General features: G+C 42.1%; 1 protein-coding gene across 1 annotated transcript in view; it reads left to right on the plus strand.

The window, feature by feature from the left end:
* The window catches only part of VAV2 (vav guanine nucleotide exchange factor 2), a 403,760-nt gene that overhangs the window by 376,233 nt on the left and 11,814 nt on the right, over nucleotides 1–15,713 (plus strand). The window contains exons 17-21 of the mRNA XM_027869640.1: nucleotides 9,182–9,223; nucleotides 9,820–9,836; nucleotides 11,664–11,685; nucleotides 14,128–14,255; nucleotides 14,711–14,785. Of these exons, the coding sequence (XP_027725441.1) occupies nucleotides 9,182–9,223; nucleotides 9,820–9,836; nucleotides 11,664–11,685; nucleotides 14,128–14,255; nucleotides 14,711–14,785 (284 nt within the window). The remainder of the gene's footprint in view (nucleotides 1–9,181; nucleotides 9,224–9,819; nucleotides 9,837–11,663; nucleotides 11,686–14,127; nucleotides 14,256–14,710; nucleotides 14,786–15,713) is intronic.

Consider the following 15,713-nt stretch of genomic DNA (forward strand, 5'->3'; position numbering starts at 1 on the left):
TTTAGAATGGTGTTGTTGAGCTGCTGCTTGCCAACGGATTCATTCCTCACCCCACCCCACCCCCAATCTAATGAACCTTTATAAAGGGCCTGTTGTTGGGATCAAGGGATGTAAAGGCAACAACAAAACCCCAAACAGCCCCTGACCTCAAAGAGCTTACATGCTATTGGAAACATACAACATGTGAACAGATAAGTATATAACATGATAATTTTAGGAGGGAGGGACCCCTAACAACTCAGAAAATTAGGAAAAGTGTTAAAAAAAAAAGTTTCCATAAGATTAGGAAAAGTGCCTGCAGAAGGTGTTGCATGAGCTGAGTCTTGAAAGGAAACAGAGATTTTAACAGTTTAACGTGGAGAGGAAATATATTCCAAGCACAGGGGACAGCCTGTGCAAAGTCAGTAAAAAAAATTTATTAAATTCCTACTATGTGCTAGATACTATGTTAAATGCAAAGAATATAAAGAAAGGCAAATACAGTGCATACTCTCAAATAGCTAATAGTCAAATGGAGGAGACAGCATTCAAACAACCATGTACAAATATAATATATCCAGGAGGCATCAGAGATAACCTTGGACAGAAAGTACTGGCATTAGATGAAGCCTTCTTGCAGAAGTTAGAATTTCAGCCAAGACTTTGTGAAAGGCAGGAAGCAGAGGCAAGACTGGAGAGAATTCCAGGTATGGGGGATAGTCATAGAACACATGGAGCCAGGAGATGAGATGTCTTCTTCAAGGAAGAGTAAAGAATCCAAGGGTCACTGGCATGTAGAGTATGTGGATGGAAGAAAAGTATAAGAAGATTAGGAAAAGGGGGCAGCTAGGTGGCTCAGTGGATAGAGCACTGGCCCTGAAGTCAGGAGGACCTGAGTTCAAATCCGGCCTCAGACCAAGCACTTGACACTTACTAGCTGTGTGACCTTGGGCAAGTCACTTAACCCCAACTTCCTAAAAACAAAAACAAACAAAAGAAGATTAGGAAGGTAGGAAAAAGCCAGGTTATGAAGGGATTTAAAAGCCAAACAGACGATTTTATATTTGATTCTGGAGGTAATAGGGAGTTACTGGAGATGGGGGTGGGAGTGGGGGTAGCTGGCCCATGTTGACATGGCCAAGCTTTTGCTTTAGGAAGTTCATTTTGATAGCCGAGTGTAGGATGGCCTGTAGTAGGGAGTGACTTGAGGCAGGGGGACCAACCAGGAAGCTATTGCAGTGGTCCAGGCATAAGGTGATGAGGGCACATATTAGGGTGATTGCTGTGTTAGAGAAGGGAGCATATGCAAGAGTTTTACAAGAGTAAAATCAGCAATACTTGACCACAGATTGAATATGGGGGATAAGAGAGAGAGAAGAGTCAAGTATGACATATAGATTAGGAGCCTGAGTGATTGATAAGATGGTAGTGCCCTCAACATTAATAGGAAAGTTGGGGGGGGAGGGAGGGTTTGAGGGAAAAGATAATGAGTTCAATTTTGGATATGTGAAATTTAAGATGGCTATGGGGCATCCAGTTCTAAGAATCTAGTAGAGTCTACTGAGTAGACAGTTGGAGATGAGAAACTGGAAGTCAGGTGAAAGCTTGGGGTGGAGCAAATGAATCTGAAAATCATCAGCAAAAATGATATTTGAATCCATAGGACCTGGTGTGCACCAAGTGAAATAGTGTAGAGAGAAAAGAGAAAAGGGCCAAAAACAGAATCTTGGAAGATATCCACAATTGGGAGCCATGACTTGGATGAAGATCCAGCAAAGGACGGGGCAGCTAGGTGGCACAGTGGATAAAGTACCAGCCCTGGATTCAGGAGGACCTGAGTTCAAATCCAGCCTCAGACACATAACACTTACTAGCTGTGTGACCCTGGGCAAGTCACTTAACCCCCATTGCCCAACCAAAAAAAAAAAAGATGCAGCAAAGGAGATGCCAAAGGAATGGTTCAATAGGTAGGAAGAAAATCTAGAGAAGAGGATGATTAATACTGTCACATGCTGCAAAGAGGTCAAGAAGGAGGAGAACTGAGAGAAAGCTATTTGATTTGTCAAATGAGATCATTGATAACTTTACAGAGCAATTTTAGTTGGGGAGGTTGGAAGCTAGACTGCAGAGAATTAAGAAGAGAATGAGAGGAAAGGAAGTGGAATCATTGATTGTAGATATTTTTTTCCCCAAGAAATTTAGTTACAAAATATGTTTAATAGGAATGTATATGTAGAACTTAAATCAGATTGCACACTGTCTTGGGGAGGGAGGGGGAGAAAAATTTAAAGCTCCAAAGTGTATGGAAGTGATTGATAAAAATTAAAAAAAAAGAAATTTACATGATAACTTTGTTGTATATTTAAAAGGAATAGCAAGTTGTGTACAGTAGATTTGCAGTTTCATGTGCAATCATCTTTTTTTATTATACTGTGGAAATGTTTGTTTTATTCCCCAAACTAAAAATAAAATTAATTAAAAAAGAAAAAAAAGACATTTAGTCACAAAATAGAATGATAGCTAGGGGAAATAGACAAGTGAGATGAGGATTTTTTAAGAATAGGGGAGATATAAGCATGTTGGTGGAAACAAGGAAGCAGCCAGTAATTGAGAAGTGATCAGAGATGGTGAGAGAGTGGGGGATGATTCTTTTGGAGAAGATGGGATGAAGTGGGATAATATGTACATATAGAATGATTTGTCTGGATAAGGAGTAGGACCATCTCTTTATGTGAGACAAGAGTAAAAGAGAAGATAGTGGCAGAAGGCAACTAAGTGATGAGATGGAAAGGAGGGGAGAACAGGAGCCCTTGGTGAACAGCCTCAATTTTTCAGTGAAATATGAGGCAAGATTCTCAACTGAGGAGTGGGGGTGGTTAGGGAGATTTGAAGAAGGGTGAGTGAGTTAGTGAATCAATTAAGGAAATGTAAAAGAGTTGTTTTAGTGAACTAAGGAACCAGTTGGGATTATGTAACATAAATTTTTAGTGTTCTCCATCAGCCATTTCCTACTTTTCTCCAGCTTTTGCTGAGAAGCACGTGAGTTGGAGTGAAGGTGGTAAATGGTGGGAGTAATCCAAGGCTGGTCTTTGGCAGGGACAGATCAATGACAGTATCAATGATAGGCATGGGAGTTAAGAGTAGAAGATAGTACAGAGTTGGCCAGTTTCACCAAAGGTCGAGATGGGAAAGAGTGGAGAACATTGTCAGGACAGTACTGATGGCCTGGGAAAGAATTGGGTGGTAGGAGGATTGGATATCACTGAAAGCTCAAATAACAGAGTTAGGGGTTATAAGGCAAAAATAGGACATTATGATTAGGTAAATGAATTTATGAGTTCATGAACGTGGAAGTGGACCACTTCTGAGTATTCCAAGATCAAGGATGTGACCATCTCTGTAGCTAAGGGGACGATATGTGGTCATAGGAAATGAGTAAATTAAGGAACTAGGAAGTTAAGCTGTTTGAAGATATATCAGTATGTATGTTGGAGGACCCCTAGTATGAGGGCCATAAGTGGGGAGGAGAGAGACACTGAGATCATTGATATAGGAAGGAGACTGTCCTGAGGGTAGATAACAGTTACCAGAATTTTGATTGGGTGATCAATATGGGTCAAATGAACCTCAAAAGAGGAGAAGTTACTAAGAAATGGTAGTAGAAGGCTTGTTTAAAAGTGATAATGGAGGGGAGCAAGGAGTATTCCAACTCATCTACTACTGGATAGAGGGATATAGGTGTAAGTGTAACCAGTGCTGGCTAGGGTAGCCAGGGACATAGGGTCCTCAGAAGGGAGCCATGTCTCATCAAATGCCAGAAGGTGGAAGGAGTGAGAAAGAAAATGGTTGAAAATGAAAACAAGTTTCTTAACTATGGAACAGGCATTCCATAGAGCATAGTGGAAAGAGCAGACAGATCTGGAAAGAGACATTAATCATGGTTAGGTTGTGGGGTGATGAGAATGAGGGAGTGGACATTGGGGTCTGAAGACCAAGGTTTGTGGCTCAAAATCATTGGGATGGAGAGAGTAAGGTGGGTTGGAAAGATACTAACTATTGATGAATGTGTTCAGACAAATTATTATCCCCAGGGGGCCTGGTAACCATTGTGGAAGGGGAGAAGGCTGGCAAGGGGAGGCATTAAGCTTGTGATGGCAAGTGAACTGTGTGGCCCACAGCTTCAGAGGCAAGAAATTAAGTGCCCATATTGGGGAAGAGCTTTACTAGTGAAAAGTTCCACTAGAAATGAGCATGCATAAAGAAAGTAATGAGCAGTAAATCGGCAAATGCAGATTGGAACTAGATTATGAAGAGCTTTAAATGCTGAGCTCAGGAATTTGTATTTTATTCCAAAGGAAATAAGTAGGAAGCCATTGAAACTTCTTGAACAGCCAGGTGACATGGTCAGACTTTGTGCTTTAGGAAGTCAGCCTTCTGGTGAGATTGTTTATGTCCTTAACAGCGTGCCTAGCACTGTGTGGGTATTTGATAAATGCTTGTGGTTGGTTGATTATTTAGGCTGATCCTCAGCAGATACAATTTACTGTAGCCCCATTTTTAAAGTCATTTTAGCTTGATTAGGTATACTCCACTCCTGTAGCCTCTGAGAACTCCAGGTCACCTCTATGCCACAGTTAAGTGTCAGAAGAGGATTTGAATGGAGGTAAATCATCATGGCCCTCCTAGCTTATATTTGTATAATGTACTGCATATATTTTCTCATTTGATCCATGTAACAAGGGAGTACAAACACTGCTTTCATCATTTTACAGATGAAGAAATTGAGGCTCAGAGAAATAAAGTGAGGTCACCTAAGGTCACACAGCTGGTGTGGTAGTATGGATTGGAGCTCGACCGAGATCTTCTGACTCCACCTCCAGAGCTTTTTGCAACATACTGCTGAGTCAGGTGTTTAGAGCTAGAAGGATTTTAGGGAATCTAGTCCAGTTGCTTTATTTTCTAGATAAGGGAACTGAGCCCCAGAGGGTAAAAAACACCGACCCAGATAGCAAGGTAATATCACAACCAGGACTGGAAGTCAGGCCTCTTCACTCCTGATCCGGTGCTTCTTAGCTCTACCATGCCTTTTATCTCCATGCCCAAAATATCATGCTGATACCATGCTATTTATTTATCTCTGTGCCCCAAATTTCATACTAATGAGGCTAAGGGGATAAATTTTAGCCCAGTTGCAGGGGATTGTGGGGATTCACCATTCTCTGCTCCATTTTCACTTCAGGGTATAGATGGGTGACCTGGAAGAAGGCAAAAAGTGGGTCTGCTCCTCATAAGGTAGCTGCAGTGCTGGGGCAGAAGCCTTCCTATAGAGCGGGCCTTATGTAGGGTATACTGGGAAGAAGTGTCTCTTTCTCTCTTTGCCACCTGGCGGTGCCTGCAATTCCAGCATTAGAGATTCATTCTTTTAAGGCCGAATGATTTTTTTCCTTAAAATTTAGAGCTGAAATAAACTCAAGATAAGAACTAATTTAACACTCCACCATCATTCCCTTCCCCCTTTTTTTTAATTGAAGAGGAGAGAGGTTATGTGACTTTCCCAAGGTCACACAGTTAATAAGTGGCAGCACCAGGGTTTAATACTAAATCTTCTGACTCTTTCCATTCATAAAATAGAGATAATAACACTGTATCATGGTGAAGAGACCCCTAATATCAGCAGTTCACAGTTCCAGAACATGCTGTAGAGGATGGAGGGAAAGGCATGGGATGGGAGAATCCCCATTCTGTAGTGAAGATGGTATGGATGGGTTGCAATGTGCACACATGGTGGGACTACGCATACCAAGGACATCATAGATCCACCACATTGTTATATAACACTCTACAGTCTAGAGCAAAACATCATCCTGTTGAGATAGCCCTGACCTTGGACTTAGTGACACCTGCTATTAGTTAATCACTGAATAGGGTATTCCTTGACAGACAACTGAGAACAACATAAGCAGCTGCAGAAAAAAATGGGGGGAGGGGCAGAATAAGCATTTATTAAGTACCTGATGTGTACTGAGTACTATAATAAGTACACAGGACCCAGGAGGGTCTATTGTTAGAGGGCCAGGTGGCTTCCATAAACACTTTGATCTAGACAAGGTGATAAGGTAATGTGCTCAAATGTCGAGGGCCTTAGCTAGACCAACAGGCTTCCTAGCCAATATCACCAGAGTCAGTGTCATGGACTGAGGGTGGGAGTGGTAAATGTTTAACAACCAGCTCTCTGAAAAGTATGACATACTTCTAAGATTAATCTATGTAATTAACATTTTTTCTGTCTGTTTGTTAAGTCGAGACAATCAACAAAATAATAAATCAAGCCCTAATCTGTAGCATTTTCTGATTTCCAGGGTGTAAATGCTCCCAAAGAAAATTAAACAATCTACTCATTGGCTGGTTCCAGTACACCCCTGGTCATACCAGTCCTGCTTGGCCCCAGCCATAGGGACAAACCCAGCAAGTGCTCTATGTCTACTTGTCTTCTTCCTTTTCTTTGCACATGGTTCTCCATCTCTGAACTTGGAGCATTTTCCCTGAATGTGCTCCACGTCTGGGATGCTCTCCCACATCATCGATAATTCCTGACTTCCCTGGCTTCCTCCAAGGTCCAGCTAAAGCCCCGCCTTCTTCAAGAATCCTTTCCCAGGCCTCCTTAGCCCCAGAGACCATCCCCAGTTTTTCTTGTCTGTACCTTTGCATGGTTGTGCATGTGTTTTCTCCCCCTTTAGACTGTGAGCTCCTTGAGAACGGGAACTGTCTTGTGCCTTTCTTTGTATTCCCAAAGCTTTGCACAGTACCCAGCACATAGTAAGTGCTTAATAAATGCTTGTTGCCTGGCTCACCCTGGCAGCCTAGCCTTTAATTCTTAGAGATATTTTTATGACGTTTCCAGAATACAGTTTATAGAGAAGGAGGGACCGTACAATTCCATAGACATTTACCAAGTCACAGCTGAATTCTCTAGGCAAATATGGGCCTTGGAGCCTAAGGTAGCACAGGACAAAGGAAGGGAAAAGCAAGAAAAGGTGACAGTGATGATGGTGATGATAATAAGAGCTGGCATTTATGTAGCACTTTACATTTTATTTACAAAGTACTTTATATAAGCTACTTCATTAGATCCTTACAGGAGACCAGTGAGGTAGATGGTGTTAGTGTCCCCATCTTAAAGATGAGGTGATTGATGCTGAGAGATTAAATACCTTACCCAGAATCACACAGCTAATAAATGCTTGAGGTGGGACTTGAATTGGTCTATCAACAAGCATTTATTAAGTGCCTCCTGTGTGCCAGATGCTGTCTTAGGAATTGGAGATATGAAGACAAATATGAAACAGGCTCTACTCTCTTAAGAATTTCTGGCACTCTGGGTCACATCACTTCTCTGTGATCCAGAGGGTAGAAGGTATAGTCTGAGGACTGACCTGAGATGGCATCACTTGGTGGGAACACATGGAACCAGCTCCGAGTTCAATTTCAGGCTCTGACATTTATGAAATATGACACCGTGGGGCAGTGACTTCATTTCTCTGAACCTCAGTTTCCTCATCTTTATTTATATTTTTATTTGCTTTTTTGGAGGCAACGTTAAATGACTTACTCAAGGTCACATAGCTAGTGTCTCGGGCCCAGATATGAACTCAGGTCTTCCTGATTCCAGGGCTGGTGCTCTATCCACTGCACCACCTAGCTGCCCTCCTCCCCATCTTTAAAATTTGAATTACTTAACAAGGGTGTTGTGCTTAATGCTCTTCATAAGCCTTCAGGCTATAGAAATATGAGTTTGGGCTTTGTTTCTTTAAATTAGTCAACCAACAACTCTGTATTGAGCTCCTCCTGAGTCCTCCTGCGAGGCACAGTGAGGGATATAGAAGAAATAGAGGACATAGACCTTGCCCTTTAAAGAGCTCACAGTCCAGATAAAACAATTGGGCCACCAACACAGTAGAGAGTGTAAGAAGTATTTGGTTCTGTTCTCCGTGAGTTAAAGAGTAGAGAAAAGGAAGGTAGGTGTGTTTTGGCTGGGGAGAGAAGAAGAGAAACACTGAGAACCAGAGGAATTGGGGAAAACTACACAGAAAAACTGGAACTTGATCTGGTCCTTCAAATATGGATAGGATTTGGCTGGGTGCAGAGATGGGAAGGGTTTCCAGGCAGGGGAGCACAACATAAGCAAAGATGTGGAGGTGGAAGAAATGTGATCAGGAAGACTAGAATGCTGAAGTTTGGGGAGACAAAGACCAAGAGGGGATAAGATAGAAGCCTTTAAACTCATAGAAGGCATGGAGAAAGCAGAGTATGGATTTATTCACCACATTCCAGATACTAAAACTGTGGGTGCCTGAGAGCATTATGTGAGATAATTTTGAGAATCCCCCCCCAAAAGGCTTCTCACAATAGAGAATAAACTTATAGAACTTATTACCATGTTAGATATATAGGATGAAACATAAATCATTATTCAAACAAATTATTACAAGTTATTTTATGCTAATTTCTATTTTCTGATATAGTCTTCCCCCTCCCTCTCTTAGAGAATCATTCCCTTATAACGAGAATAAAAAATAAGAAATAAATATCTCAGAAAAACTAGCTGACATACTGAAAAAAGTCTGACAGATATATAGTATTCGATACCCATAATCCCCCACCTCTGTAAAGAAGTAGGGAAGGAGCTTTCTCATTATCTCCTCTTTGGGGCCAAGGTTAGTCATTATAAGTTTACAACATTCAGTTTAGAATATTTTATTGCTGTTGTTCTTTCCATTTACTTTTGTTGTATGTAAAAAATTATTAGGTCAAGTTAGAGAAAATAATAACTCCCATTTGTATAGTGCTAATGAAGTAGGTAGGACCAATATTTATTATCCCCATTTTATAGATGGGAAAATTGAGGCTCAGAAAGGTGAAAGATCTTGCCCATGGTCAAGCAGGTGTCAGAGATCAAAATTTGAATTTAAGCCTCCTCAGTATGAGTCAAACACTGCCATATTAGGCTAGCACCATGGAGAGAGGCTGGTCCTCCCCTAAATCATTCCACAGGGACCATTACAGAGATAGAATCCCAGGCTGGAGGGACTCTGGGACTAGCCCCAGGTGGCCCTTATGTGGGTGTGTGCAATGACTTCTTTCTTTACATGTCTGTATCTCCTGGCTTGGACCCCAGCTCAGTGTGTCCATCTGTGTTCTTTAGGGCCCATTGGATACATATGTCTACCTAAATATATCTGCAACTGTGAGTGTTAGAATGCATTTGAATTGCCAGAGTCTCCCGTGTGCTTTTTACTGTAACCATTGCCCTGCTCCACAGAGGGTGGGCTACCCAGCTGGTCAGATCCTTGGGACTCAGCAGTCTGCTCATAGTCGGGGGGAGAAGACAGGGAAAATGCTGGGGAGCTTGGGGAGGGGGGGCTGGAACGCGTCCTTGCTATCTGACAAGCTGAAGCCTACCTCTCTCCTGCAGCATGTGATCACACTGACATCAGCAAATCTGTTTGTAAGGCTCAGTCCCATCACTCTGCTTAGATTCCCATTTCTCCTCCTTCCCAAAACCAAAGCTTAAAAATTCACTCTCCAAAGTTGATAGAGAGTACTTGGAGGAATAGCAGGAACACATGGTGGGAACAGTGGGGGGAAATCCCCCCCGGGCTCCCTTTCAGCCGTCACTGTAATCCATACTGGTAACTAACCTTCATGATGTCTTGCCTCACTCACCAACCTAAAACAACAGGCCCAGGGTGAAGCACTTGAATGAATAAGCAACTTTATCCAGGGGCTCACTCGCTTCGGGCTGTTTGACCTCTAACTCTGCTCGTTTTTCTTCTTTTCCAGGTTCTCCTGTAGACTCGGTAAGAACATCCAAACCCATTCTCTTCCCTCTCATCTCTGTTGCTTAGAAAACCTGGTTCACACCTGTTGGCAGAGAAACTGTTCAATTATCTGAATACCCATTGCTTCCCTGAGCCACGAGCTATCCACTAAGGGTGATGGTAGTAACCAGATTCCCCTGAATGTCTCCATTCATCTGCAGTGGCGATTATTTACATAGAGCACGAGAATTCCATCCAGGTGATAGGCCAACTATGTCCTTGCTCTGTCATGGTGGTGGTGGTGGTGGTGGTTCTTCCTCCCTGGAAGGCTCCAAGCCAGAGGCTAGAGGACCACTCCTTGGGTATGTTGTAATGTGGCTTCCTTTCACGTCCAAGTTGTACTAGACAAGGCCCCTTCCATCTCCCAAATTGTGTGACTTTTTACCTGGTCCTGCACATTGAATGTCCTTCCCATCAGTTGGTCCATCCTGTGGCCCTCTTGTGCCCCTCCTCCAATGGCTGAGGACACCAGAAAACATTCTGGGGTTCTACGTCTGATGCCTGACACATCGAGAACACTTAACAAGTGCTTATTGATTGATGGATCCTTTCCTCCTGCCTGCATTTCTCTAGTTTACCTAAAAGAAGCTTGTCTTTGTCAACAAGTCAGCCAACCAAATAAGTAGTTGTGTGGGACAGAGCAGAGGTGGTAAACAGAAGCCCCCTTCACAGCAGCCTGAAACCTGATTCAAATGGAATTGGAAAATATCTAACAAAATAAACAAAAACACAATGGAATATAAAGAAATGTTAATTTGTGGCTTTCTAACCCAATATGTGACCCACAGGGATCTTTATATACCATTTAGTGGCCCATTTCTATTTGAATTTGATGCCACTGGTGTGGTGGATAGGATATTGTTGCAATACAATAAGAAGGGCACAGAATACTATGAGAGGCAACATTGTGTAGTGGAAAGAACACTGAAAGACCTGGGTTCAAATCCTGCAGCAGGCACATATTAGCTATGTGACCTTGGGCAAGTTATTTCTCTGTGCCTCAGTTTTCTTATCTGTAAAATGAAGAAATGAACATAATGGCCTCCAGAATCCCTTCCAGCTGTCAATCTTGTTGTTGTTGTTCAGTTGTGTCTGACTCTCCATGACCCTTTTTGGGGTTTTCTTGGCAAAAATACTGCAGTGGTTTGCCATTTCCTTCTCCAGCTCATTTTACAGATGAAGAAATTGAGGCAAACAGAGTTAAGTGACTTGCCCAAGGTCACACAGCTACTAAGTGACTCTTCTTGACTCCAGGCCTAGCACTCTTATCTATTGTGCCACCTAGCTGCCCCAGCTCTAAATCTATGATCCTATAATTTACTATGTGCCCAGCAATGTGTTTGCACTGTGGAGGATGCAAGATATCAATAAAATAAAAATCAAGTGAGTGAACTTTTATTCACTGCCTACTATGTGCAGGGCGCTAGTCTAGAATTCAGGCTTTGACCCTAAATTGATTATCATTGTACTGAAGAGACAAGACACACACTTAATGCCATACGAGTGCATTATAGTCACCACTGGGCTGGTCAGGGAAGGCTTCGTAGAGAAGCTGGTGGGGAGGATACAGAGAGGGTAAAAAAAAAGTGAATGCCTCCAATGAAAGGCTTTTGGCATGAGAAGGCATTAAAAGCCCCATCTGCAATACCCCCTCTCTTGTCCGTTGCTTTGACTTCTAGGGTGGGGAGTTTGTCATCCACAGCAGTGAAGGGTGACTTAAGAAAAATAAATCTGATATTTTAAGCCCTGAGTCAATGAAAAGCATCTTCTCTAATTGCAGTCTGTTGTTTTTTCTTTCCTTTACAGGACGCACTAAGTACAGGAGCTGGTAAGTATGTCTGTTATAGTACAAAACACTCATTATTTAAGGTTCCATTTGGGAGGGTTAATGAATAGTTGTGTCGTGGAAAAGAGACATTGACATTGGCGAGAACCCCAAATCCGCCCTGCTTAGACCTTCTCTTGAAATGCCACAGTAACTCCCCCAGGAGAGGGGTGGGGTGTAAAGACCGGGGCTTGTTTGAAATGCTGTCATTTGGGGAAAGGGGACGATCCCAGTTTTTCTTCTTTTCCCTCTCTTGTGGTCATGTTCTTTCCTAGTCTTTGTCGCCCAAGAATATTGAATCGGTCAATGAATCAGCATTCATAAAGGGCCTGCTATGCAGCAGGTGCTGTGATAGGTGCTGGCTGTGATAGGTGCTGGGGATTCAAAGACAAAAGTAGAGATAGTCCCAGCCTTCAAGAAGCTTACATTCTGTTGGTTAAGACAATGTATATGTATGTGTCTATTATATATATGTGTGTGTCTATTAGACATGTGCATACATATGTACATATATGTATTGCACACATAAATCCATAAAATAAATACTGGATCTTTACTGGAAAGAAGCTAAGGGGACCAGGAAAGACTTCATGTAGAATGTGGCACTTCAGCATAGTTTTGAAGGAAATAAGAGAGTGTGAGAGATGGAAGCAAGGAGGGAGAGAGAGCATTCTAGGCATGGGCCACAGTCTGGGCAAAAATATGGAGACAGGAGATGGTGTGCCATTGTGAGAAACATCAAGGTCAATCTGAGTTGTGGAGTGAATGAAGAGGAGTAATGTATATAATAAGGACAGCTAGGTGGTAGAGTGCATAGAGTGTTGGGCCTGAAGTCAGGAAGACCTGAGTTCAAATCTAGCCTCAGACACTTACTAGCTGTGTATCCCTGGACAAGTCACTTAACCCTGTTTGCCTCAGTTGCCTTATCTGTAAAAGCCAGGTAATAATAGTACCTACCTCCTAGGTGTTGTTGTGAGGATCAAATGGATTAATAATTGTAAAGCGTTTAGCAGAGTGCCTGGCACATAGTAAGTTCTATACAAATGCTATTATACATAAATATTATAAATAATATATACACACTTTTATAAATATGTTCTATTTATAAATATAGATCAACATAGAGATATGTTTTACATGATTGCACATTTATAACCTATATCAAATTGCTTACTGTGTCAGGGAAGGGGGAAGGGAGGAAGAGAGAATATGTGGAACTCAAAATTTTTTTAAATGAATGTTAAAAATTGTTTTTACATGCAATTGGGAAAGTTTTTGAAAAATATTTTTAAATAAGCATATATAACATATGACCATAGAAATATTTATTTTCTTAAAAATATAGATCTATAAATAGTGAATATAGATATGTATATATATATATATACACATATGTATACACACGTATACCTATAAAATAAAATACCTCCTGTGTATTGAGCATCATACTGCACACTGGCAGAGATGTAGATTTAACTATGATAAGGTCCTTAACTTCACAGAGGTTACATTGTAGGACTGTGAATAGAAATAATAGACTTTCTATGTGCTCTTGGGCAAGTTACTTCCTGTCACTGGATACCTCAGTTTTCCAATCTGTAAAATGGAAAATTACTTCAAAGTTCCAGTAGGATTATCTATGTGCAATAGTTTGAAAAGCATAAAATACCCTATAGAAAGAAGTTGTTGTTAACGTACCTGTGACCATAGTAAAGTTTTTGGCTTGAATTAAGCAGATTTACTTAGGATAGTTAATAAACAGGATGGCTGGAAAAAAAAAACAGGCACTAGTATCTCATCAGGAGAAATTAGCATTCTTCTCATGAATGAATGAACAAAGAGTGAATGAATGAAAAAGCATTTATTAAGCACTTATGTGCCAGATACTATGCTGGTTGCTGGCAATACAAATACATGAAGCAAGATGGTCCCTGCTCTCAAGGAACCTACATCCTAACAGAGAATCACTCATAAGGGAAAGGTGTTTTGGTCTGGGAAGTCACAGGGATGATGAGTGGAGGCATAGGGTCATTGATTAACTTCTACTTTCCAGGAGTGGGAGTACCAATTTGATTGGTAAAAAGGAGTGGGGAGGGGTACATGCAGAGTGGTGTGTCAGGAGGGGCATTTAGCAGGTACTCTCACCTCCATTTTGCAGATTGAAAAACTGATACATGTGAAGTCTCATCATCAGTATGGCAGGGCCCCACTAAATCCAATGATTTTTTTTTAATGGAACCTAATTGGGGCATGGTGGTTAGTCAGGGGTACTTAGCCAGAGTGGACAACAGATATAAGAAGTCTATGAAGGCATTTTAAAAGTGTGAGTCTAGGTGTCTTGCATAGCTCCTGTAAAGGTATTTAACAAGTTGGGGCACAGGGGATAGGACAATTCCCAGTTGAACTGAGTCATAGAATGTGCTACTCCCTTTCCCTCTGTCGCAGGTCCTAAGATGGTGGCAGTGCAGAATTACCATGGTATTCCAGCTCCTCCCGGGAAGCCAGTGTTGACATTCCAAACAGGCGATGTGATTGAACTGCTGAGAGGTGACCCTGAGTCTCAGTGGTGGGAAGTAAGTGGTGTTTCGGGGAGCCTGGAAAATACTTCAAATTAACTGACCTATATCCCCATCAGGACAACTAGGTGGTGAAGTGGATAGAATGCAGGGCCTAAAGTCAGGAAGACTCATCTCCTGAGTTCAAATCCAACTTCAGACACTTACTAGCTGTGTGACCTTGTGATTTAACCCCTATTAGCCTCAATTCCTCATCTGTAAAATGGGAACACACTGGAGAAGGAAATAGCAAACCACTCCAGTGTCTTTGCCAAGAAAACCCCATGGATAAAATCCATGGGTTCACATAGTCAGACAAGACTGAACAACAACAATATATAAGTGTATCTGTTAGGCTTGTGCTGGAGTCCTAGGGAGAGCTCAGGATCATGGTGGAAATCTCCCCATAGGAAACTTTGCATAGACTTGCAAATCCCTAGACAGAACCCTGAAATGAATCTTGCTCTTTCCAGGGAAGGTTAATGCAGACCAAGAAGTCGGGTTATTTTCCTAGTTCATCTGTGAAGCCCTGCCCTGTGGACGGACGGGTAAGCGCTTTTCCAAATGTTGACACCATCTGTGCTACTGAGGTCCAGTGGACCAGGGAACTTGATTGCCAGGGGTTTGGAGCACATTGTTGGCATCGTGGTGTTGCAGAAAGAGTGCTGGAGTAGAGCTCCTGGCTCCGTAGAGAGACTTGACTTACACAGCCTCCCCTTTCCCTCCCCGCACCCCATCTGTCCTACATACCACAGCCAAAATAATTTTCCTTCTGTATATATTGTGACACTCCTCTCCTTAAGAATTTGTAAGGCTCCCTACTGTTTAATGGATAAGGTTGAAACTCCATCGCCAGGCATTCCAGGCCCTCCAAAGTCTGGAGCCACCTTACCTTTTCAACCTTATCTCATGTCACTCTTTCCCCCTCGTATGTTTTGGCCAAACTGAATAGCTCTTTGCCCCGCTCCCTGTACTCACAGTGCCCCCCCACCTTGGAGTCTTTGTTCACACTATTCTCTTATATCTGTCATGCCCACCTTCCCCTCTTCAGCTATTGAATTCATACATACCTTTTCAAAAGCTTAGCTAGGGGCAGCTAGATGGCTCTGTGGATAGCACACTGACCCTGAAGTTGGGAGGACCTGAGTTCAAATGTGGCCTTAGATACTTACTAGCTGTGTGACCCTGGGCAAGTCACTTTACCCCAATTGCCTCCTCCCCCCCAAAAAATCAAAAGTTCAGCTAAAGTACCACGTCATCCTTGAACTATTCTCTGCTTCTCCTAGTAGGCAGCCACCTGACCCTAGCCCTCACATCCCTCTCTGTCTTATACCCCTCTAATCACCTAGTATGGAATATTGCACAATTTATTTAGCTGTGTTGTTTTTCTCTTATTACCCTATTAGAATGTGAGCTCCAAGAAGCATCTTTAGCTGGTTGCCTTTGTCCAGTACTAAATTTGGTACTTAGTGTGAT

Source organism: Vombatus ursinus, unplaced genomic scaffold (assembly GCF_900497805.2).
Source record: "Vombatus ursinus unplaced genomic scaffold, bare-nosed wombat genome assembly UNPS02014793.1, whole genome shotgun sequence".
NCBI classification, from domain to species: Eukaryota; Metazoa; Chordata; class Mammalia; order Diprotodontia; family Vombatidae; genus Vombatus; species Vombatus ursinus.